Genomic DNA, 25,049 nt, shown 5'->3' on the forward strand with positions numbered 1-25,049 from the left:
CAAGAAGTGGCATCCTGTATTCCTAAGTGAATTACTGGAAGTCCACTTTATAAAAACACAAGGTGTGTTGTCCGTCTCTGTGGGACCTCTCGTGATTTAAACAGCCGTCCACATTAACTTGAGCTCAGTGTGTGCAAAACATCAGGCGGGCACGCAGGGGATTATCTGAATATTCGGAAAAGGCAGAGAACGGCGAGTCCGCATTGGTGAACTCAAACGTGTCGGCGAGAAGACCGGGGAACTCCGTCGAGACGCGGACCGCTTCCACGGCTACGGCCGGTGTTTCCGCTCATGCTTTTCTCCATTGCCTTCTCCCATATGTCATTTAGCTACGTACCTTTTTTATTTTGTGTAATGTCTAGCCGGGCCTCACAGGCTAAGCAACATTCGAGTCTCCACTTCAAGGCTCGCGCGGGCAGTGTGAAGCCTGCAAGAACCGCAACAGAAAAGATGTCCTTCCGGAACTGTAAGCTGCATAAGTGATGTCAAAATAAAAGTTCCTCCTACCTTACCGGAATCAACTTCGCAGAATAACGGTAACCTAAACTTTTCAAATGCAGTTAATTCAGATTCGAGTTGGGCCGGAGCCCATCCCTGCAGCAAACATGCTTGGAAGGAACACCAGTTTGTCACACACTCATCCCTTTACAGTTAAACAGATCCAATTTGGAAACGGCCATCGACCCTAAATAACACTACTTTTAGGAATATGAGAAGAATCCAACAAAGGCACAGAGACAACACGCATCCTCCACATTCACAACATGCAAAGCGCCATCCTGCTGGCTGTTATCCCCTTCAAAAATGAACATGCTGTGGTGGGCTGGCGCCCTGCCCGGGGATTTCTTTCCTGCCTTGCGCCCTGTGTTGGCTGGGATTGGCTCCAACAGACCCCCCGTGACCCTGTGTTAGGATAAAGCAGGTTAGATAATGGATGGATGGAAAAATGAACATGACTGAAAGGGCACATTCTTTGCACAAAGAACAGTCCATGCAATGGAACACTTTACTAAAAAGTTATGAAAATTGTTCATTTCTGACCAATCTCCCTTTCCATCAATCACACTTCTCATGTGGAGATGAATGAAGCTGCCTATTTTAGAATGACATAAAAAAAAAAGGTAACAAGCAAAATGGAGTGAGTTAAAAATTTATAAACAAATATTTAGGAGCAAAAGGTGTCACAGTTCAAAGAAACACTAAGGGGTGCTGCTCTTGTAGTAATCGGCATCCCGTTTGTCTTGACCAGCCCTTCATTGTCGGAAAAGCTGCTGAACCAGGGGCCTGGCGTCCACAGCCACTTTAAAAAACACTGTCCTGCTTTTGGAACAAAGACTCTTAGCATTAGGTGTGAAAATTAGATGAAAGGCACTATATAATAGATAGAACTTAGTCTACAGGGGGAAAATGGGCTTTTTTACAGTTTATTAGTAGTCTGTGCAGGTACAGGGGTCCCGCTCCCAATGTCATTATCCTGGAAGACAAAAAAATGCAGGCAGAGGTGCATACTTTAAGACATGATTGATGGATCCATCTTGTAATATGGAGGCAGTTATTTTAGTTCACTGATGTAGTGTAGTTCTAGTTAACAACGGTGTGTCCATAAATAGAAGGTACATCTGCTTTATGGCGCCCCGTGTGTACACAGACAGCTGCCTTAATAAGCAAAACTGAGACTTGTGTGTGTAAGTGCTTTATAGCGCCCACCCACACATTCACAGCTCCCTCACGCAGAGAGACTTGCTAGTTGGCATAATCTTCAGATCTGAGTGTCACTTACCAAAGCAGATGCCTGCTTGTTGAGGGTCTCCCTTCTTCTCCACTAACCCCTATGGCAATATGGCTCAGACCTTGAGCCAATCAAACAATGTACACTTGTAATTGCAAAAAAGCAGAATTAATAAAGCACAATAAAAGCAATAATAAGTAGAAAATGTATTTAATCCATTATTTAAAAAAAAACACTCTTCTTTAAGGATACGTATGATGATGAGGAGGAGTCCCGTCAAGCCCCGATGCAGAGCTGCTTCAAAGCTTTTTCGGTCCACGGAGTTCTCATTTCTGCCAGTCTGAGTGTCAATGCAGGCGTCTTGTCGGGGTGATGCTGAAGATCATCTCTCTTTCTGTGCAGCGTGCACCCCAAACACAAAGCCCCTTAAACTGCATGCTTCAGGATGCCTGCAGTTCCCATTTACACCACCACTTTTCGCCTTTTAAGGCGACCGACTTTTAAGTTGATCTCTTCTGAAGGCAATTCAATATGTAGATCAATTGGATATTTTATACAAACAAACTCATTCATTTGGTTATATTGCATTTGAGCGGTATTACTTTAATACTCGTAGTTTCTGTTATTTTTGTGATGAAATGTAAACTTTTTTTCTATATTGAGGTCGCCCTTTTGAACCCCCCTGATATTTACTACGCGGTGAGGCATTTGGACTCCATCAACATTAATTATTTCCAGAGACATAATTTTGTCTATTTTTCCAGCGCATCGCGCACAAAAGCAAGGGAACGATGGGAGCACCAGAACTCTGCTCACATCATGTCGCTTCGTACCACAAGCTGCAAGTAGTAAGTCTGTGATAAGCGGAATACAGCTACGCTTTGCACTCACGGGACGGAAGGACAATCCTGACCGCTTTTATATAGTAAGAAAGAAGAAGATATCGCACAGTCTGGAGTAGAAAATCATCTTTTACCTGGAAAAACGAAACTACAAATCCCATCGTGCATTGCAAAATGGACGGGGTGTGTGTGAAACTCCGCGCCTGTGTAGCACTCACGGGACGGAAGGACAATCCCAACCGCTTTTATATAGTAAGATGAGAGCCTGTACTCGTACTTAGCTGTTGCATGTTCTTCTGCAGCAGGAGTCTTTGGCGTCGTGGCTTCTGCAGACGTTACGGGTGATCAGAGTGGTGACACCAGCTGATGACTCCCAATGTATTAACTCTAAACCAAAGTTACAGCACAGGGAACAAATGGACAAACAAATGCTCTGTAAAGATGGATGCAAAGGAGTATTCTCTGTCCTTCCATCATCACAAGCCTGGTATCTCCTTGTCCAGCAGCTAGTATTTCTCTCTTCCTAAACTCTTGGCCTGGACTCTTGATCTGTTTTTTGTTGTTTTTTTTAATGGGTGCTGCCATTTTAGGAGTTTTGTCATTGCTAAAGGAGCTCTGCTGCTGCCACATGCCTTATGTCACTGTGACATCATCTTCTAGGTGGCGTGTCACTGCCTTCTGCATCCAGCTCTGTGCATACTTTTCAAAATGTTCACAAGTGATTCTTAATTTGGACATTCTGTGCAATGAGCATTTTAGCTCGGTTTTAGGACTGTGTTGTCACTTTGGTTGGTTGACTCCAAGTTTCTTGTCACAATTTCATCTTCTGCTCCTTTTTTTTTCTTCCTGCTCTTGTGGCCTGCAAATTTCCATCCAGTAGCAGAACATTAAACCAACCTTCACATCTTTACAAACCCGAGAGGAACCAAAGGAAAAACTCATGCTTATTGGGTTCTCCCTTTTCTATCCAAGAAATTCTGAAATATTTGTATGTTTGCCTGATCTTTAAATTCTTGCATTGTCTTTGCCATGAATTTGCTCCCTTAATTGTATAAAAGTTCAGACAAAACTAAATGCAAGCAAAGACTACCGAGCAGATGAGGCAAAATGGCAGTGAAGCCTATACTCCCCATTAGCAAGGTGGGTGTTTTGCATCCTTGGACAAATCTGTTGATACCCCTCCATGAAAACAGAGGAACCCACAGTTCTCACCGAAATAACCTGAAACGGACAAAAGTAACGGGCACCCGTCATTGTTTATTCTGAAATGTAGTCAGACTTTGCTTTAGAGTTTGGATTCAACAGGTTATTCCAAATAATAAGACAAATGAAAATGGCAGGGTGGGACCCTTTACCTCGTATCTTGTTGCACGAGTTTGCAATAAAGAGATTCCCGGACCTCTCCATGAGATGTCTGCACCTGGCCGCAGGTCGTGTGGCCCACTCTTCTTGGTCAAGCTGCTCCAGGCTGCTATTTCAGTTCTTTCCTAAGATATTCAGCAGGATTCAAATCAGGGCTCATCGAGGGCCACTTCAGAATAGTCCAGCATTTTCTTCTTAGCCCTTCTTGGTGCTCTTAGCTGTGTGTTTTGAGTCATTATCTTGTTGGAAGAGCCATGACCTACGCCTGCGACTGAGCTTTCTGACCCTGAGCAGTACGTTTCACTCCAGAAGGTCTTGATAGTCTTGAGGTTTCACTGCACCCTGCACAGACTCGAGATATTCTGTGTCACACTCGAGAAAAGCGGCCCTACAACGTAACCGAGCCTTCTCCGTGTTTCACAGGAACTATGGTGTTCTTTCTTTTGAAATCCTAATTTTTTTTGCCTATGAACGCAGAGCTGATATGACTTGTGAGAAAGAATAATTTGAGTGAAGCCAACCGAACAAAATGTAACCCAATGCAGACGCTAAGCTGTAAGAGTGTATTCTTGTAAGACAAATGTACTAAACTAACTTTTACAGTAGCTTTTGATATTGTATAACCAGTAAAATTTGTGATGATCATTAAACCAACCTCCTCTTTTCCACCACCTTCGCTTATTGACTGCATTGCTGAAATTACATCCTGGTTCTCTTCAAATTTTCTTAAATTACACACTGACAAAATTGAGGTTCTCCTCATTGGTTCAAAATCATCATTATCCAAAGCCAATAATCTTTCTCTTATTATTGATAACTCCTTTGCTTCTGCTATTAACATTTAAGGCCATTCATAACCTCGCCCCTCCATATCTGTCTGGCCTTCTTCATGTTGCCATTCCCTCCCGTAACCTTAGATCCTCTTCCTCCATCCATCTGACTGTCCCTCTCGCCCGTCTAACCACCATGGGGAGCTGAGCATTCAGCCGTTTTGTTCCCAAGCTCTGGAATTCATTACCTGCCGAGCTTAGAAATATCAAATCATATTCATCCTTCAAATGTGAACTTAAAACGCATCTGTTTAAAATGACTTTTTCTTTATGATTACAGTGTTTGTTTGGTTTTAAATATTTTCTGATGTTTTTAGTTGTTTACAATTGTGTCTTTATTTATTTATTGTTTGTTCGGTGTCCTTGAGTTTTCAGAAAGGCGCCTTGTATAAATAAAATCCATCCATCCATCCATTTTCTAACCCGCTGAATCCGAATACAGGGTCACGGGGGTCTGCTGGAGCCAATCCCAGCCAACACAGGGCACAAGGCAGGAACCAATCCTGGGCAGGGTGCCAACCCACCGCAGGTATAAATAAAATGTATTATTATTATTATTATTATTATGATGATGATGATCATTATGTGTGAAATGTAAGCTATAATAAGAATGTCCTGTGCATTAACCGACAGTATAACATTAATCCTTTTACAAGCTGAAATAAGATTCTTGAATTGTAACTGCCACATAGCCGTTGAAGTGTTGTAACCCTGATGGTGCAGAAGAATAAGGAAGTACGTGTGCTGTCTCTGTAAAAATAGCCATAGCTGAATTGCGTAGCCTAAGCTGGATGGGGAACCTGGGACTGTGGATGTACCGACAGTTCCTCTTATCTAAAGATGACCGTGTACTTCTGCACTTACTGATCAGATGCGTCATCTTAAGCTACTTGCAAACTCTGTGTGACCTCAAAATGAACTGCCGTATTTCCTCTTTTTGTTTAGTAAACAAGTTGGGTATAAAAAGAGGGAAACTCCCTGCCGACGGGGGGGCTGTCTGTAGCAAACTGAGCCGATAGGTGCTGCAGCCTCCTGCTCACCAAGAATAAAGAAATTGCTTTTTACTTTACACTGGTGTTCGACTCCTGTCGTTCCTGACTTTCATCGACCACACTTGCCACAAAGGTCCAGTTCTGTGTCATCTGTCCAAAGGACATTTTCCCAGAAGCATTGTGGTTCATCAATATGCATTTTATTGCAAATTTCAGTCTGGCTTTTTTATGTTTTTCTTTCAACAGTGGAGTCTTCCTGGGTCTTCTTCCATTAAGCCCACTGTCACTCAAAAAGAAACGAATGGTGCGATCAGAAGGCCCTTGGGTTCTTGGGAGTTCATCTTGGGAGTATCTCTTTGGTTAAGTTGTCCTTGGCTTTTTGTCTGCCATTCCCACTGTCTTCTGCCCATTCTGTGCTCAATCTTCCTCTTGTGGCTGCGTCCAGAGAGGTTGCCTACAGCCCCATGGACCTTCAACTTCTTAATAATATTTGCAACTGCTGCCACTGGAACATTAAGCTGCTTGGAGATGGTCTTCTAGCCTTTGCCTTTAACATGCTTGTCTGTCATTTTCCTTCTGATCTCTTCACACAACTCTCTCCTTTGCTTTCTCTGTTCCATGTTCAGTGTGGGACACACAATGACACCAAACAGCAGAGTGATGACTTGTCTCCATTTAAACAGGCTGAATGACTGATTGCACGACTGGAGACACGTGTGCTACAAATTCAAGAAAACAGATAGTTTGAGAAACTCACTGAAATGTAATTATTTACGGTCTTTTTGCAGTGTCCTAACAAATGTGCCCAGGCCATTTTAGTATATCTTTGTAGATTAAACCACACTTTGATTGCTTTTCACACTTGCTCTACTGGATGACATGTCAAAGGCATACAGGTATACGAGGACACACGCCTTTCATTGTGTTACTTTTCAGGAGGCATACAGCACTAATGAGCTGTAAGAGGACCAGCACATCCAAGTGTGTATGTACAGTCGTGGCCAAAAGTTTTGAGGATGACCTAAGTGTTGGTTTTCACCAGGTTTACTGCTTCAGTCTTTTTAGATCTTTTTGTCAGATGTTTCTATGATATACTGAAGTAGAATTACAAGCATTTCATAAGTTTCAAAGGCTTTAATCGTCAATTACATTACATTTATGTACAATAAAATATTTAAATATTTGTTTTGTTTTCCATAATTTTAGAAAGTACATGATCTTCTGCAGTTTTCTTTTTAATCGTAGATTTTCTGTAGAGTTTGATCCCGTAATTGTTTTCAAATGCTAATGATTAGCAATATGCAGTACAGTCGTGGCCAAAAGTTTTGAGAATGACCCAAGTGTTGGTTTTCACAAAGTTTGCTGCTTCAGTGTTTTTAGATCTTTTTATCAGATGTTTCTCTGTCACACTGAAGTAGAATTACAAACATTTCATAAGTTTCAAAAGCTTTTACTGACAATTACATTACATTTATGCACAGAGTCCATATTTGCAGTGTTGGCCCTTCCTTCTTTTTCCAGACCTCTAAAATTCGCCCTGGCAGGCTGTCAATCAACTTCTGGGCCAAATCCTGACTGATGGCAGCAGCCCATTCTTGCACAATCAATGCTTGGAGTTTGTCAGAGTTGGTGGGTTTTTGTTTGTCCACCCGCCTCTTGAGGATTGACCACAAGTTCTTAATGAGGAGTTTCCTGGCCATGGACCCAAAATTTCGCTGTTTTGTTCCCTGAGCCACTTAGTTATCAGTGATATAATATAGTTATCATTTTTGCCTTATGGCCCGGTGCTCCATTATGTTGGAAAAGGCATTGTGGGTCACCAAACTGTTCTTGGATGGTTGGGAGAAGTTGCTCTCGAGAGGATGTTTTGGTCCCATTTATTCAGGATTTGGCCCAGAAGTTGATTGACAGCCTGCCAGGGTGAATTGCAGAGGTCTGGAAAAAGAAAGAAGGGCCAACACTGCAAATATGGACTCTGTGCATAAACGTAATGTAATTGTCAGTAAAAGCTTTTGAAACTTATGAAATGTTTGTAATTCTACTTCAGTGTGTCAGAGAAACATCTGATAAAAAGATCTAAAAACACTGAAGCAGCAAACTTTGTGAAAACCAACACTTGGGTCATTCTCAAAACTTTTGGCCACGACTGTACTGCATATTGCTAATCATTAGCATTTGAAAACAATTATGGGATCAAACTCTACAGAAAATCTACGATTACAAAGAAAACTGCAGAAGATCATGTACTTTCTAAAATTATGGAAAACAAAACAAATATTTAAGAATATCTAATCTAAATCACTAAACCATGTGAACAGTTACAGATAAGAATGATGCACTGATTGTGGAAATAGTTGGAATAAAACCCCACAGCCAGGGGGGTCTGGAGGAGTACCAGACCACCCCCCTCCCTCAAGAGGACAGGAGCAGACCACCATTGCTCTAAATAACTTGCTCTGAATTTTCCGTGTTTCTGTTTCTCGCTCCCTAATGTTTGTACTCCATACGGAATTCAGAGTTTGTCATTTACCGCTCAGAGGATCAGGTCCTCACGAGTTAATATGTTAGTTTTTGTAGATCACTGAAGATTTTGCTCCTTATAGGATTTAATTACTTAATTATTTTTGCTCTTCTCCAATGTGAATTTTTGAGTGGATCTGAAGACATCGTCTGTCAGAGAATCCCTTGCCACACTCAGAACAAGAATACGGCTTCTCTCCCGTGTGAGTCCTTGTGTGGTTCCGAAGATGCCCACTGGTGGAAAACCCTTTGCCACATTCTGAACAGCAGTACGGCTTCTCTCCTGTATGAATTTGTGTGTGTCTCTGAAGATTGCTCCGGCGCAAGAATCCCTTGCCACATTCGGAGCAGCAGAAAGACTTTTTGCCGGTGTGAATTCTTGCGTGTCTCCGAAGACCACTTTCATCATAGAATTGTTTGCCACACTCAGAACAGCAATAAGACCTCTCTCCAGTGTGAGTTCGAACATGACTCTGTAGATGCCCGCTGGATGCAAATCCTCTGCCACAGTCAGAACAGCAGTATGGCTTCTCTCCCGTGTGAATTCTGGTGTGGCTCTGAAGATTGCTCAACTGTGAGAACTGTCTGCCACACTCAGGACAGCAGTATGGCTTCTCTCCAGTGTGAAGTCTTTTGTGTTTATGGAGACTGCTACTGTATTTGAATTGTTTCCCGCATTCAGGACAACAGTATGGCCTCTCTCCAGTGTGAACTCTGGTGTGTCTCTGAAATTGCCTGTTGTCAGAGAATCGCTTACCACATTCAGAACAGCAATAGGGCTTTTCTCCTGTATGTATTCTTTTATGGATTTGAAGGTGCCCACTGGTGGAGAATCGTGCACCACATCCAGAACAACAATAGGGTTTCTCTCCTGTGTGAACTCTTATGTGGCACTGAAGGTTACTTAACTGTGGGAACCGTTTCCCACATTCTGAACAGCAGTATGGCTTCTCTCCAGTGTGAAGTCTTGTGTGGATCCGAAGACTGCGACTGTACTTGAATCGTTTGCCACACTCGGGACAGCTGTATGGCCTCTCTCCAGTGTGAACTCTTGCATGTCTCTGAAATTGACCATTGTCAGAAAACCGCTTCCCACATTCCGAACAACAATATGGCTTCTCGCCGGTGTGAACTCTTGTGTGGGTGTGAAGATGGCCACTGGAGGAAAATCGTTTGCCACATTCAGAACAACAATACACTTTCTGTCTCAAATGGCTCAATTTACCATCTTTGTATTTAGCTTTGTGTCTAAAATCTTTGCTCCACTTTTGGCAGACAAACACATTTGCAGAATTTATTACCTGAAGTTCAGTGTTGATTATATCTATACTTGTTTGTTTTACAACAGACCTTTCCTGAACAGAGGCTGGTATCTCTGATCCCAACGTTGATTTCTCCATATTTTCATTATGAAGCATCTGCCGTGATTGGTGCTGAAGGGAAGTCTGGGTCAATGAAGGTAAGGTAAAGCTGCCACCAGCTTGTACATCTGCAGAAAGACACATACAGTATTTACATAAACTTGAGAGCTTAAAAAGTATGAAAGGAGATGTGACAAGAGGCAAAGATATATATACTGTATATATATTATAATCAACCCAAAATTCAATAGAGCTTCAGCCCTAATACAGGGTGAGGCAGAAAGGACGGACGTTTTTTACAAAATCACAAAATTGTTAATTTTTTCTTACAAAGAAATTTATCGAAAGATTTGAGTTCATATTGAAATAGCATTTGACAATTTGTAGGGATGGAAATGCAGGTCTAAATGCAAAATACGCCTTACCAAACGATTACTGAGGCCAAGTTCAGAAGAATACTTCCGAGCAGATTGACTTGCACTGCGCAGAAGGTCTAGTCGTATGCTTTCCACATTTTCAGGGGTACATGCCGTTCGTGTAGCAACCGATGGTCTTTTGTTCATTAGTGTACCTCGTGTACAAAGTGCTTTGACCCAACGTAAGATAGTGTTACGAGCGGGAACAACTTTATTTCTGTGGATATTGAAATGGCAACGAAACTCACACTAAACCAATAGATTGGTTGTTCTTGACAAAACAGTCATACGCAAAAATGCAGTGTTCTATCATCCACGGCTTCAACTAAAAAGAAAATAAAAAATGCTTCGCGAACCTAACGCCACCTACCGCACATCTGTCACTCCACATAGTGGTCAGTTCTAGCCATTTCAAAGACATCCGTCCTTTCTGCCTCACCCTGTACTTGAGTTTTGTTGGTGGCAGTTTCACTTCTCAGCCCAAAGAAACACTCCACTCCAGCATTATATTTTTGTCAGCTGTCATTTACCCCACATAGTTTTGGAGTGATGGCTGAGAATAAAAACTTAATCTCATGTTTTTATGCAGAACGGAGATAACAAAATTTCTGTTATGGTGGCCAACTCTAGACAACATCAAACGATATCAAATAGTTCATGAAAACGAAAAATCTCGTTACTCATTTTGCATAATCCGCATATCAAGTCATCTATTGATATGCTCATAACATCCCAAATACGTGTATTTTTACTAAAATATTGTCAAACCTCTTTCAGAAAACTCTCAAACACAACAGAGGATTTGAATTCTGAATCCTTTGACATGCAGGTTTAATTATAATCTGAACTGCCAAGTAAAAACAACGCTGAGATACATAAGAGCACAGGAACAACTTGCTCATTAATGCTTTAGGGTCAAATCGCCCACTTACTACTCTACATTTTATTTCATAACAGGCCAAGAGAGATCATAGCTAGGACTAAGAACTATGACCATAGAACTCATACAATTAGAATAGTCCATGCAGCGAGGGAAAGGAAGTCTGAATACTGGTAGGAAATGTGTGAGGTACAAAAGTGTGGAAGGATGCGATTCACAATATTCACTGCTCCTATTTTGTTAGGTTATCTTAGAAAATGGTCCCAGCCAGTTTGAACATTTTATAAAGAATGCACTCACGGGTGTGGTTTCATTTGATTTAATTGAGTTAATGGTTGTGAAATCAGGATTCTTCAAGGATGTGATATAATTTGAAGGATACTTCATGTTTTTCGAAAAGAAGGCCCTGCTATAAACAGACTCAGAGAGCCTCAGTGTGGTAACTTGACTTTATTTTCCTACAACACAAGCAACGGTACAGATATACAGAGGCAGAAGACAAATACAAAAGCATAGCTGGCCCTGCTGACCCTCGGTCTCAAAAGCTCTGGCCCGCCTTTGTTCTTGTTAGTGAGCTTCCTCTCCAAACTCACTGAGGTCCTTTACACCTTACACTAGGACCGTTTCAAGATGCTGACTAGGAATCACTTCAAGGATGTCTCTAAAGCAGTGGTTCTCAACCTGTGGGGCGGGCCTCCCTAGGGGGGCGCAAAGATGTGAAAAAAAGAAAACAAGAATCGAAAATATGAAAAATACGTCTATTGAAACCAAAACAAATTAACTTAAACTACATTCTGATACTAGAAAAATAAATATAGAGATAGATAAATTTTGATAAAAGTTAAGAAGGTATAATAAAATATGAATCTATGATATATCATTAATTAAAAAAGAACAAATTGGTATTAGTGGGCTCCTTTCAAAAAAATGTTAGGGGGGGCGCGATTAAAACTGTTATGAAAACTCGGGTCGCAAATACTTAAAGGTTGAGAAACGCTACTCTAAAGTCTAAAAAGAACCAAAGCCAAAATACCCTCTGACTGTAACACCATTGCATCTAAGAAATCTAAATAATCTAAGACACTAAATAAGTGTAGTTGCTGGGCCTCTTCTCCATTTAAATGACAACTCGGCTCCCACCACCTCACTCTCTGTGCTTCACTCTTACTAGCCCAGAGGAATTAGAGCAGCCTTATGGCGTCTTTCTCTGGGACATCACTCTTTAACTGGTACCCCCTCAGTCAGAAGTCTGGAGCCCTGAAAACACCAGTTGTCTACCGGCAGTTTGTGTCCGTCCACAGTGGTAAACAGAAGTTTATTCTCATGTCCAGTGTGATTCCTCTCTTTCTCATACTCAGTCTTCACAAAACCTACTGCCAAGAAGGTGACTTGGATAGGACAGGGGCCGCCAAGTCCGGTCCTGGAGGACCACCGTGGCTGCAGGTTTTTATTCTAACCCTTTTTTTAATGAGTGCCCTATTTGTGCTGCTAATTAACTTTTTGTGAATTCATTTTAATTGAATTGCTTTTTTAAGATGTGTTCCCCTCAATTTCTTCAACGTTCCTTTGATTTGCTTCATTTCTTTCCTTAAATGGCACCCAAACAGAAATTGAATGTAAAGTGAGGGAGCCAACAGAAGACCAACTAAGTCAGGGCCTCAAACTCCAACCAATTTCAGTCCAACCAACTGCTTAATGAGGTGCCGATTCTTGTTGTTAATTAAACTCGTTCTTTAATTCCGTGGTTGTTGCTACTCTTATTGTGCATTAGCAGACATTTCCAAAATTGTTGATTTTCTCTTTCTAAGAGCAGCACTGTTAAAATGTTTTGGGGTCCTGAGCAGATTGACGTTTTTAAGACCTTCATCTTTCTTTATTTTCAAATATTGTATGATGGACACCAGTTGTTTGGGCTCATTTTGTATCTCATTATTGTTTGGCAAAAGCAAATCAATTCAAATGAATTCAAAAGAAGTTCAATAGCAGCAAAAACTGGTCACTCGTTAAGAAAAGGGTTAGAATGAAAACCTGCAGCCACGGTGGTCTTCCAGGACTGGAGTTGGCGACCCCTGGTATAGGACGCTTTATTTTTTTTTTTTTTAACATTTATCCAGGAACTTTCAGTCATGTCCCTGTAACCAATCACTGATGAACTATTTAAAAAAAAAACAAAATATAAACTAGATGGTGAACATTATGTTCAGGGCGAGTGTAGCTGCATCTTTTCTAGGTTCCTAAAGTTAATCAGCAACCGAGTTCGCAAGGCAGGATCCAGAAAATGTGTAACAAAACAAACAAAAAAAAAATCTCTCAGTTCAAAAAGTTGTCTTAAAATCTTTAGTGAAAATTTAAAAGAAAGGAACAAATCACACACAAAAAAAAGTAGAACAGTTATTACACATACAGAATAAAAAGTAAAAGGTTTATTTTCTGTTTCATTACGATCTTAGTTTTCTCTTATTAAACTTCATTTACTTTTCATATGCAAAAGTTGTTACTTTTCTGTGGCAAACTTACATAGGCTCCACTGTAGCATCTCAATACGTTCAGTACGGTTTGAAACGGTTTGCCCTCCATGCCTTGCCAACAGCAAGGCAGGTCATAACTGAACTTGCCTATAATCAGAATGACAAGTAAAAATGAGAATATCCCACCTACAGTTTAGCTTGAAGGGGTTATAAGAGAACCTCCCATCGACTATGTGTTAATATACAGTGTAGGCAAACATGTTACCATAACTAGGAAAACACTTCTGTCAACTTCACATAAGCTAACTAACAAATGGCTCTTACGATGAGCACCAGACATGGTTTTGGTGGTACGTCTGTCAGTCTGATTTTTTAAATCTATTCTTTAATAGATGGTATCATTCATCTGAGTTTAGTCACACATGACACAACAGATATACTGTGGCGATACATTGTTAAACTGGGAGGACTGGACATTGAAGAAAAGGAATATTAACATATCCACAAAGCCTGAGCATTACCACACGAGTTAATATAAAAATAAATGGTTTGAATCACTTTACTCTTCTTCTTCTTCTTCAGAGGAAGAGGAGGATGACGTATAAAGCTGTAGATTAAAGTTTCATACCACAGATTACCTGTGGAAAAAGTCAAACATCAAAATGGAAAATTCAGGCCCAAAGACAAAAGGTGTTGCCCTGCTACGGAGGTTTGTTTCTCTGAAACTGAGTAAACCTGGCATCACGCTGGAGGACTTGGCACAACTTCAGAGTGGAGAGCATGTCAGCTGGCTTGCATGTTATTACTTCTGAGGGTGTCCGGCAAGGCTGAAAACAAAAGCTTGGGTTCTCAGCACAGAAATGTGGCTCTGTCGCTCCAGCATGTGCTTTCACAAAATACACACGTAAAGTAGCACTTCTTTAATATGTACATCCAAAGGTACCACTTTCAGTATTATTATTATTACCACTTGTATTATTAGTATATACCCCAAACGTAGGTCTCTCTCCGTCATCTCTCTTTTAAAAATAAGTTATAAATACACCTTTGTCTGAACCCTGCAAAACAAACTTTCGTCCATCCATCCATCCATCCATTATGCAACCCGCTATATCCTAAGTACAGGGTCACGGGGGTCTGTTGAAGCCAATCCCAGCCAACACAGGGTGCAAGGCAGGAAATAAACCCCGGGCAGGGCACCAACCCACCGCAGGGCGCACACCAAGCACACACTAGGGACAATTTAGGATCACCAATGTACCTCACCTGTATGTCTTTGGACTGTTGGAAGCAACCCACGCAGACACGGGGAGAACATGCAAACTCCACGCAAGGAGGACCCGGGAAGCGAACTCAGGTCTCCTTACCCACTGCGCCACCGTGTGCAAAACAAACTTTTACTAATTAATCCAAAAAGTACATCAAATCAAAAAATGTAATTATTCTACTTTAATAAAAAAAGTCCCTATCAACAGAGCAATTTTATTGTACCTGGATACTTGCATGAAAATATCTTTAAATACAAACGGGGAAAGTCAAACATATTCAAATTTGTTATGTAAATTAACATTTTCCACACACACACACACAAAAAAAGGTTCCTCTCATTTATGGCCGGCCAATTACAGGCGTCACCTCCAGACAGCCTCGGCTCGAAGCCCTGCTCTGCACTCCAGAGTTCACATCCACAAGCTGACTGATATGTTGTAATAAAACAAAGACATGAGAGATTTGTATTCTAATTTAGGAAATATACCAGTGCTGAGTATGGACACGTGATATACAACCATGTAAGCTCAACCATTCAATAAATGTTAACCGTATCTTACGCGGGCCCCCACTGATACTGAGACAATACTGTGATGTACTTTAAACCAACCAGTGACAGAGCAGGAACTGTGAGAGTTTCCTGGTTACACGATTTCCTCAGTATCCGCTCTCGTCTTCTACTAAACAGGTACCAGAGGTCGCTTCAGCGGGGGCCGATAATCAACATGGGGGCACGCTGGAATAAGAAAGTAAACAAACAACCTGGAAAACAAGCTGGCATTCATCACCTTAGCTGTAGCCAGAGCCCTCTTTTGTGGCGAGGCAAAAAACAAGGAGCATACACCGTAAAAACTTGTTGGGTCAAGGACAGTATGCTGGGACTGTTCTTCGAGGAGAAATGGGGGCAAGAAGGAATGATTGCTGTTGGTAGCAATAAAGTTCAACTAATACTCAATGACAAACGTTTCAAGGTGAGGGGGTGCTCATTAATCATTGTGCTGGAGACTGGGAATATATTGTATGCTGATTAGCACATGCAAGCAAAAATAACACTAAGCTGTGTATACCACACGGTAAGGACCCGAAACGTAAACCAGTAACCTCACTGCGCTCACCCGAATAACCGGCTTATGAAACATTGATTCACGTACAGTAAAGCTACTCATTACTATTGTTATGTGGCAATACTTGCTTTTCCTTTTTATTAAAGGGTCCTGATGTCTGTTCTCACTAATATGCTGATTGGATATACAGTATGTCTGAGTATCTCACTCTCTCTTACTACAGTCGTGACCAAACTTTTTGAGAATGACACAAATTTGAACTTTCACAAAGTTTGCTGCCTCAGTTTTTACGATGGCAATTTGTATCTACTCCAGAATGTTATGAAGGGTGATCAGATGAATTGCAATTAATTGAAAAGTCCCTCTCTGCCATGAAAATGAACTTAATCCCAAAAAAAAAACCATTTCCACTGCATGTCCGCCCTGCCACAAAAGGACCTGTTGACGTCATTTCAGTGATCCTCTCGTTAACATGGGCGAGAGTGTCGACGAAGACAAAGCTGGAGAGGTTCAATTGTTGTGAGAAAGGCTTCAGGGTACCCAAGAAAGTCCAGCAAGCACCAGGACCCCCTCCTAAAGTTGATGCATGGCTCGGGATCAGGGCACCACTTGTGCAGAACTTAGTCAGGAATGGCAGCAGGCAGGTGGGAGTGCATCTGCATGCACAGTGAGTTGAAGACTTTAGGAGGATGTCCTGGTGGGTGTCAAGAAGGGCAGCAAAGAAGCCAAGAAAAACATCAGGGACAGACTGATATTCTACAAAAGGTCCGGGGATTGGACTGCTGGGGAAAGTCATTTTCTCTGATGAATCCCCTTTCTGATTATTTGTGGCATCCGGAAAAAAGAAAAGGTGAGCGGTGCTACCATCAGTCCTGTGTCAGGCCAACAGTAAAGCATCCTGAGACCATTCATGTGTGGGGTTGCATTCATGTGTGGGGCTCACTCACAATCTGGCCTAAGAGCACGGCCATGAATAAAGAATGGGACCACAACATCCACCGAGAGCAACTTCTCCCAACCATCCAAGAACAGTTTGGTGACACACAATGCCTTTGCCGGCAAGATGGAGCACCGGGCCATAAGGCAAAATGAGAACTAAGAGGCTCAGGGAACAAAACAGCAAAATTTTGGGGTCCATGGCCAGGAAACTCCCCATTGAGAACTTGTGGTCAATCCTCAAGAGGCAGGTGGACAAACAAAAACCCACCCATTCTGACAAACTCCAAGCATTGATTATACAAGAATGGGCTGCCATCAGTCAGGATTTGGCGCAGAAGTTGATTGACGGCATGCCAGGGTGAATTGCAGAGGTCTGGAAAAAGAAAGAAGGGCCAACACTGCAAATATGTTTATGTGCATAAAATTAATGTAATTGTCAATAAAAGCCTTTAAAACGTATGAAATGCTTGTAATTCTACTTCAGTGTACCATAGAAACATCTGACAAAAAGATCTAAAAACAATGAAGCAGCAAACCTGTGAAAACCAACACTTGGGTCATTCTCAACACTTTTGGCCACGACTGTACTTTCCCACCTAACACCTCCTGTGTGGTGAGCGTACCGGCGTGAAAAATGGCTGCCGTCGCATCATCCAGGTGGGTGCTGCACATTAGTGGTGGTTGAAGTGGCGCCCCACTCACTTAAGCATTTTGAGTAGTGAGACAGAATGCTATATAAATGGTAAAAATTATTATTATGACGCTAGGAATAGCAGAATTTCTAGTAATCTGTAGAGCTCTGACAGCAGGCATACTGACAGAAGTTCTTTATTTCTAGAGATTTCTAGCAAAAAGAGGAAACACTCCACTCAGTTAAACACTGATTTGTTTATTGTAACAAAGTAATGGGGTCTTAAAGTTATACAAATGTTGCCACCCCGACTCCTGCGGACCCTGGACAACCATCAGACGGCAGCTGGAGATGATAACGCTGAGAGAGGCTCAGGTAAGACAGAGAGAGATTTGCGAACGTCTCCACCACTGTAGCTGATGCACTCTACCGAATTCTGATGGTGTTTTCCTGGCACAGCCCAACATGGATAACACACTACATGATTATTCAGTATAACCCAAGTACAGTACAACATTATCTGTATCATGGCAGGTTGTTGTGGTTAGTTTGTCACCATCAAGGCCGTGAGGCACAACTGGAAGCTGATCTTCCTTTTCTCAGTTCATTTCCCACCAGTGAACCTGCTCCACCCACGGAGTGAATTGCTTCCTGCTGGACAGAATGCCAGCTAGAGAGGTTCTTTTTAAAATGGCACTGATCCGTGTCCCATCACTGCTTTGTCTGATAGCAGGTGAATGACAGAACAGGACTTGGAGGGTGGCACTGGATGACCGAAGAAGAACCTGACATGCTGCTGGAAAGAGCAGCACCACTTTTATCTAATAAAAGGGTCTCAGCCTGGCCATCACACTGAGATTTCTGGCCACAGGTTACAGAGTCCTCAGGGGAGCTTCAAGAACCTTTCAGATAGAGGGCTCTCGTATTTCGTACAACTGGTGGCTTTCTCTTCATGTGAGAGCTTTACATGTGAAATTCACTACTGTATTGGGGGGACTACATGACAAGGCCATAGGAGGACTGCCTGAAAGGACTGCAAAGCAAGACAGCATTGGTAATACAGGAGTGAAAAAACAGCATCACATCCATATTTATGTGAAGGTTGCCTAGTCAGTACTAACACACTGTAATGTATATGGCTAAGGACTTTAATAAACTAAAAAGGGCATTTTCCACATTGTCTGGGAGCCACAGATGGAACATGACCAGTGTGTCTGTACAATCACTGGTGCTATCGGGTAGCACACTCTATAATCACAAAAGCCACTTCTCCTGAAAACCTAGATGAGACATTTCAGTTTTTGCATTTTAAGAAACTGGGGGGACTCTGCCCCCTGCTCGCTTCACTCGCCAACCCCCCGGCCCAGCCACTTCGCGGGTCTGTCCCTCGCATATGGGGAAGTGGATGTACAATTTAAACAGATTGTTATTTTCATGGGAATTGCTACATATGCGTAATAGAATTATTTTACATTACAGCGAGTAATTAACCAAATTAAAAAAAAGAGTAAAACATAATAATTTGAAAGTAAATTATGTCTCATGTTGCATTAGAACAAAAACTTATAACGCAATGAATAACTGTTTGGCTTTGAAATGAACACACAAATACTTTTTACACTTACACTTTTACGGTAAAACTTCAGTAAAAATAATATTCAGAATTAACTTTTCTTCAATATCGCATTGAATTTTGATTCCGTGTTTGGACTTACATCGTGACAACGCAACGTATAATCACCCATGAGTGAATATCGCTTCCTTCTCTCTATTAAATGAGCCAGCATTTTCGAATGTTTGTCCCTGTGATTTGTTAATTGTCATAGCAAAAGCTATTCTAACGGAAAACTGTAAACGTTTTAATGTGATTGGCATATTAAGATCTCCTTAGGTGTCTAATCCCCTGCAGATGTACTATATTACCTTTCTTGCCGCCTGTTAAAATTTTACATGTCAGAATTGTTCGACCAATTTTGAATACAATCTTGCATAGCCCATCCCTCAGACATAAATTACATAATAACATTATGATATATCCTTCTTACAACAGTAATTTGGCCGATGGAAGACTGGGCGGTGTTGACGGTTGTAGATATTCTACGAGATATTGTTAGTTGACGTTTTCATCTTCCACGCCATCACCGCCAACTGTTTCAGCATTGTCTATTGATACACATTTAACCAATTTGCTGTTTAACTGATCGACAATTTTCATGTTAATTCATTTGACTTCATCATGTCTCGGTGCTAGGATTTCCCGTGTACTCATTTCTTCTGTTGATAACCCTTCGGGATGAAAATCTTCAATAAGATTTGGACAAAAGTAGTCTTCATTTATTGGGAAATTAAATTGAGGAAAACATTAAAATTGATAAGTGCTGAGAGCGCAGGAAGTGTGTCTGACAAAAGCATTCACACAAATGAGAGGTGAGAGGGCTGTGGGCGTGGGCCGTTAAGAGGAGGATGGGACTTGAAAGAATCTCTTGGCAATAGTCTCGAAGATTTTCTTTTATAATAGAGAGATTTGAAAAAACATTTCTGAAGACGTGTTCTCTTTGTCATTATGGGCTATTGAGTGTATACTGAAGGGAAAAAATGACAAGTATCCATTTAAAATGAAACCTGCAATCCAGCAAAGTGTGCAGAAAGTGATGGGCCCTGAATACTTTCTGAATCCATTTGTGACTAATTTTTTTGTTGTTGTTTTGTTTTACAGTTAATTTACCTCAAGCAGCAGGAGAAGGGGCCACTGTACAAGTAGCTTGTGCACAGGCACTTCACTAACTTGTACGGAGGATCTGTTTTGCCAACAGGTGCGGACGGAGCAAAAGATGGAATTCCTCAAAACAAACAAGTTGAACCGATCTCCCAGTCTCAAGGTAAATTGGAAATGGTACACTGATCTGTCATTGAAGTCGCACAGAATTTTTGTCTGTTTAAAGTCAGACAAACGTTGCTAACCAACTTCTTAGAAAAGTAAAAGGGCCAAATGTTACCAATGTTTGCCCAGTTGGAGCCGAGCTGGTTCAAGTGGACAGAAAGACAGGAATGCCAGTTACAGGAAGTACTTTTCTAATTATACGCGAATGCACCTAAAAGAGACTTGCCTATACCTTCAGTACCTCTTGACTTACGGTTTGGTGTAACAAATATGTTTTAATGGCTGCAATTAGTGTTTTTAATATTCTTTGAATTAAGACCAATGGGGGCATCAAACTTCTCACATTTATTGTCAAACCAAATAATATGAACATCTTATTAACATTGCTGAAGAACTGCAAAACAGGAATTGTTTTCAACCAAAACACATTTCTGAACATATAATTCTTACTTATAAAGTAAAATAAAGACCGAAACAAAATCAGTAGTATAATGTGCAATATTATAAGGAGTACAGTATTTGCATTACACATGTGGCTCAGAGCCGTGCAGCACTTGTGTGAAGGTTACATCAGGGTATGTGCCAAGGCGCTGTACGTTAGCCAGGGCTGGCTCTGGCATGGTCTGAAAACTGATGTGGTGTTCTGAAGGTCCACCTCTGCGTCTCGGGCCATTTTCATCATGCCATTCTCTCTCCTGAAATTCATACAACAGTGTCATTATTCTTTTCTTGGCCCTCGTTCTCAAAATGAGGCTACTGATTTGCTGGAGTTCAGTAGCAACCAGCTGGCCAAACAAAGAGTCTGAATCATGACGCTGTTTTAATTGAGCCAGCACGACGGCCGACTTCTCCTTCAAAATAGGTAGCTTTAGTAGCTCAGTGTCATCATCCAAGGCCTCTCTTTTTGGTGCTTTCTTGTTGTGGATGTTTTCTGTACTTGACACTGCTGGGGAAGCACTTTGCCCTCCACCGGATGTCAGTTGTGAGTCAGGAGGCAGTAAACTGGAACACCCCACTACAGGGATAGGCGAGTCTCCTGTGGCCAAGTCGGATGTGTCAAAGATGCGTTCACCACTGCTGTTCATAGACTGCAGGCTCAGTTGATCCCGGGCAGGGTTGCGTACATGTGAGTTCACAGAAATATTCTACAAGACATGCAATGTTCAAAATTCAATCACATTTTCATAAAACAACTGCCCAAGATGCTGATGAAACATTAATTTAATGGAATGGACTATCAGCTCCATTGCAAACACTGTTTACATACCATCATAAGTCAGAGTGTGTACTTACGCGTAAACTAGCCTTGCTTAATGGTGGAACAGCACGCTTTCTCAGAACCTGCATGTTGTTCCAGGGCCAGCGTTGCTCTGATCCAAGTGATTTCTCGCGACTTCCACTAGGCTTTGGTTTAGGTTCTCTGGAGCACTGAGGTTCTAGTGACCCAGTCCTTACTTTCACCTCTTCAACTGAAATCACAACATTGCCAAGATTAGTGACGTGCAGCACTTCATTACATGACACGCGACTCCGGCTTAAGCCACAGTGATGGAGTAAATCCTCCAACAGCACACATGTGCACATCACACAGACACGGAGGAGCAGACGGGCAGTAATGTCTCAAATATGCCACAAACATGGTCCGTTTACAACAAATCAAACCCAGTTGCAGTTGCACTGTGGATTGTTTTACTGATAACTCTGCTCCTTTGGATTAACTGGAACAAATCTTTTCACAACAGCTTCCCCTTCACAGCATGTGAATCACATTTGCGAATTAATTTTTCACATGTTTTCTGTCAAAGGTTTCACAGCTTAGAGAGACATGAGAGATCAAACTATGATGATGCTGGTCCCCTCCGGACTTCCTCTTCACATATGGCAGTCTGTGGGACCCAACACCATCGACAGTTATGAGCGAGATGAGCTGACAAATGAGGACTAATCTCACATGGAGCAAGGGGATGGTGGAAAGTGCACAGGTGTTTTTATTAAAAACAGTCTAAAACAAAACCAAGTGTCCACTGTGCAATGTTCTAAAAACAGTACATAAATCCACAAAACTAGGTGAAAAGTGGGGATAAAAATCCATAATAAATAAATCAGAGATTAAAATGCAGTCTCTAACTCCTCCCAATCTCAGCACACCTTCTTTGTCTCCCCAGCTCACCCATCATTTGTGTAGGCGGCGGAGACTCAGCAGCTACAAACTCCTTTTTGCTGACCCCCCAAATTGGCTACCTACAAAACTGCGCAGCCAGACCGGCAGAGGTTGGCTCTCTTCCCGTCTTCCTTTGTGCCCATTCAGTCGCACCTCAGATGCCTAGGGAGGGCACCTGCTTTGCTTGCCCTACTCCACCCGAATATTCAGTGGGGCGAACCAGCCCCTACAAGCGCCACAGCCAACACTCCTTTGCAGGGCCCCAGCTCGTACTGCCTCCTCCTTCCAGGTGGCCAGATCGTCCTTTAAGCTCCTCCTCTTTTTTTCGATCTTTTGTTTTTCCTTTTTTCCCCTCCTGATCCCTCTGTGCCGACCAGTTCTTATACGGCTCCGTGGGCACAATGCCTTAATTACACGCCACAGGAAGCAATTGAGAATGATCGCACCCACACATGCAGGTGTGACTCACCAATTACCTCATTAACTCCCCGCAGTTGTGCGGTCACGCCCACGGAGACTGACACGGCTATCAGGATTGGAAACTGGCCATAGATTTTTGAAGCCGCTGACCCACTATACCACATAACTGTCCAACCCAACCGAATTAAGCCCCAATTGCACGGCTCAGCCACACTACCACTGCACTAAAACCACCTATCAATAATAAAAGCACTAAAAACAACCCAAGTTGTCTTTAAAATGTTCTTCTCTCGCCTGGGTCTGTGGGTTTTCTCCAATGAATCTGGAACCAATCCTAGTTGCTAATGGTCTCCCACTCTTCGATCCCCACTGCCAGCTCATCCCACCGCTGCCACCATATCGTGACAATGCCGGTACTACATACTCCCATATGCGAAGAGGGAGTCTGAAGGGGAGAGGCATCATCACACATACATCTTAATGTCCAAGGCGAGTCAATATTATGTTAACACTAATTGATTATTTTTATCTCGACCACACCTTTCCAGGTCAATGGACCATTGCCATGGCCTCCACGCTCTCCTGATTTGACACCCTGTGATTTCTGGTTATGAGGTATGGTGAAGGAGCGTGTGTATAGCAGGAAAGTTTGTGATGTCAATGACCTGAAGGACACAATACAGTCTATGATATCATCTATTCCCTGCAAAATGTGTGTCCTGGCTTGAAATGGTACTGTTGCTCGATGGTTTTTGTGTGTTGAACATGATGGCGAACAGGTTGAGGCATTCCTGTAAATCATCTTGCACATACAAAGCATGTTTTGTGATTAAATTGTTTCCACCATTCAAATGTTAAAATAATTTTGACTCACTCTGTATTATACACCTTTATCTCAAGACCAAGACTTCTTTGTCCCAAAGAATGAGGTCATGACTGAAGCAACAGATTCAATGAACTTCCGTAGTTATCCTGAGGACTAAGCACGTACTTGCCAGGCAGGTTCGGTTCAATCTCAATCTCCATCTCAGCACAGTGCAATTGCTGTCAAAAGTGGGTACATAAACGACATAGCAGGCTAAGAGTGTGCACTTTATTTGTAGAAGGTGTGCGAGAGGAGCACAAAATGTCAATGTAGTACATGTAAATATAGGCAATGGAGCGTTTTCAAAGGTGTTGTGATGTGTAATTTGCATACAAGTTGATAAATATTTTGTATGTCTTTATTTGTAACTTAGACAAAGCAATGTAATATTAGTGTGACATTATAGATAACAGCAATGGTTTGATAGTTTAAGAACCCCTACTCCCCCTTTTAGGACGGAGTCTCTTTGTAATTTTACGACAGGGTTGGGGGGGTTTGGAGTGCCTCAAACAAGTCTGTCAAGTGTTTCTCTGCAGGACTCTCAGTCAACCCCCACATGAAAGCCAGGCTGCCTAACTGCCAAGCTTTACCTTAACATATGATTTGGAGGGCAGGTGTGAAGGTATTCTGCCCCCCCTCCCCCCGCTGGTCTGAAGTATAGCTGTTTGGAATTGGCTTGTATTGGAAACCTTTAAGTACCACAACACCCTATTGGCTGTAGGGGTTGGACAGAAAAATCTATAGAATTTGCTTGCTTTACCTCACTCTCTCTCTCACCAAACTGATGAAAGACCATCTCACACCATAAACTGAAAAGGACAACACAATGAAGAGCACAGCTCGGCAGCCATATTGAGACAGGCATGCAACCGGTTCTGAAGAAAGCTGACCACAAATGATGCCTTATCTAGAGACATTTTAAGTAACTAACAAGCCTGTGTGGCTCCTGAAACTACACATCACCATTTATCAGGTTGTATGGTTGCCAATATTCAAATGTACTTTGCATATTGTTATTTATGGATATTATCAAATAATACATTATTTAAATTGTAACTTAACTCCTGGTTGTCTTTTACTACACCTAATTACCTGAGGTTATAAATGTAGAAGAGAAGGTGGGGAGAAGTTATAAAGTAACTTAGAAACAGTGGTAAGTCTGTGAGATTTGAGGCGTTCTGACAAAGGCTACATAATAATACAAAAGGGAAAAGCCAAGTAATATACTACTCTACCAAGACAAAACAGAAGGAAGTAGAGAAGAACTGCCATTTAGGGGACAGGTCGAGTGCAGACACCGCAGTGATAGCAAGGAGTGGAACATGAAAGAAATTCTGAAAGCTGACCTCCTCATTCTGTCTTCTAAAGGAGCCCTTCTGGTATTGAAGAGAACAGTTTATTGAATCTGTAGAAAGAACA

The 25,049-nt window shown here is 41.9% G+C and overlaps 1 protein-coding gene across 1 annotated transcript in view; it reads right to left on the reverse strand.

The window, feature by feature from the left end:
- Window positions 1-25,049, reverse strand: part of LOC120534651 (zinc finger protein 721-like) — a 51,800-nt gene that overhangs the window by 15,821 nt on the left and 10,930 nt on the right. Inside the window, exons 3-4 of the mRNA XM_039762242.1 lie at window positions 8,378-9,764; window positions 338-471 (exon numbers count right to left, since the gene is read on the reverse strand). Coding sequence (XP_039618176.1) covers window positions 338-471; window positions 8,378-9,764 — 1,521 coding nt within the window. The remainder of the gene's footprint in view (window positions 1-337; window positions 472-8,377; window positions 9,765-25,049) is intronic.

Source organism: Polypterus senegalus, chromosome 8, assembly GCF_016835505.1.
Source record: "Polypterus senegalus isolate Bchr_013 chromosome 8, ASM1683550v1, whole genome shotgun sequence".
Lineage (NCBI taxonomy): Eukaryota > Metazoa > Chordata > Cladistia > Polypteriformes > Polypteridae > Polypterus > Polypterus senegalus.